The sequence below is a fragment of the Amphimedon queenslandica genome, unplaced genomic scaffold (genome assembly GCF_000090795.2).
Source record: "Amphimedon queenslandica unplaced genomic scaffold, v1.1 AMPQUscaffold_13518, whole genome shotgun sequence".
Classification (NCBI taxonomy): Eukaryota; Metazoa; Porifera; class Demospongiae; order Haplosclerida; family Niphatidae; genus Amphimedon; species Amphimedon queenslandica.
Genome location: NW_003546246.1, coordinates 172,820 through 174,130, shown reverse-complemented (window position 1 = coordinate 174,130; position 1,311 = coordinate 172,820). Strand labels below are relative to the sequence as shown.

Here is a 1,311-nt window from a genome sequence, read left to right as displayed (position 1 = left end):
TTTTCTGCAATTACTGGGAGAGAGACGCAATGACGGGCTATCTAAGGTGGGTGTGGCCTCACCACGCCTTGTTGTCGTTCCACTTGAATGTTGATGCATATATCTACTAGAGAAAATGAAATATTTATGGTTGATGGTTTTCAGGTTTTGGCATTTTAGGTCACTGGAGATGGTTTAAAGTGGTTTTTGGACTTTTTTCAAGAATGGCATCTAAAAGTGAGGACCACTATTCCCTTCTCTTTGTATCACTTTCATTTTTTGGCCCGGTCTCTTACCGCTCACTTTGCTCCTCATGTATCCTGTCCTTACTGGTACCTCTTGTTCTCTATAGACTATCAACCAGTGAAGAGATGGGGACACTTCACAGTAAAGGTAGGAGACTACCTATATATGTGGGGTGGAAGCTTGTCTGGAGGCCTTGATAGTGATCTGGATAAATCAATGACATCATCAATGGACCTGTATCACTTACCAACTGGTTCATGGGAGGGTAGACCAACAAATGGCAACCCTCCACTACGTGCCAGTGGATATTCTTCTGTTGCTATTGAAAGCGGTATTTTCTTCTTTGGTGGTAGCAGGGGTGGTAGCTATCGAAATAGCTTACATTGTTTTAATGAGGATTCATTCAAGTGGAAGAAACTCTCTCCTTCTAGTTCTGATCGTTGTCCAATGATGAAAGGCTTCTGTGGAATAGTATCAGCTCATTTTGATGGTGAAAATTACCTTGTAATAATTGGAGGAAGTGGATCACCTTCTATTGATACTCCAAAGCAACCTGATGCTCAGTATTCAGCTGGTGGTAGATGTAATGAGATACATTATTACAGGATTTCATCAGGTCAGTAATTCTCATCATTGATACACAATAGTTAATCAGTATTTCAAAGTGAATAATGTACATAAAACAGATTGTTAATAATTAAGTGCATGTGTTTGTTCGTGTATCTTTGTGCTTTTGCCATGTGTTTGTGTATGATGGTACTTATGACGTGTGTGTACTAATACATTTTGTACATACATAATGATAAATAATATTTTATGTCTGTGTAAGATAATACAGTATTATTAGATCAATGGATATCTCCTGTTGTTACTGGAGACAGACCACCTCCTATTAGTCACTTCACTCTTACACCAGTTACTAATAACACTGCGGTAATGTTCGGAGGCTCTACTGATAATGGAGTCAGTAATAAACTGTATATGATAAGTTTTACTAAGACATCAGTGGTGAGTTAATACTGTAGGATGGGTTTTGATTGTAAGATTTGTTTAATTGTAAATTAGAGGTTTCAATTTAAATTGTAA

The 1,311-nt window shown here is 37.8% G+C and overlaps 1 protein-coding gene across 1 annotated transcript; it reads left to right on the top strand.

Annotated features, from left to right (window-relative positions):
* Positions 1–54: 54 nt before the first annotated feature.
* On the top strand, positions 55–1,286 carry LOC109583382 (kelch domain-containing protein 2-like). The gene is made up of 3 exons (XM_019998690.1): positions 55–216; positions 332–841; positions 1,073–1,286. Exons 1-3 carry the CDS (start codon positions 204–206, stop codon positions 1,240–1,242), a joined length of 693 nt encoding a protein of 230 aa, XP_019854249.1. The 5' UTR covers positions 55–203; the 3' UTR covers positions 1,243–1,286.
* The last annotated feature ends 25 nt before the right edge of the window (positions 1,287–1,311 follow it).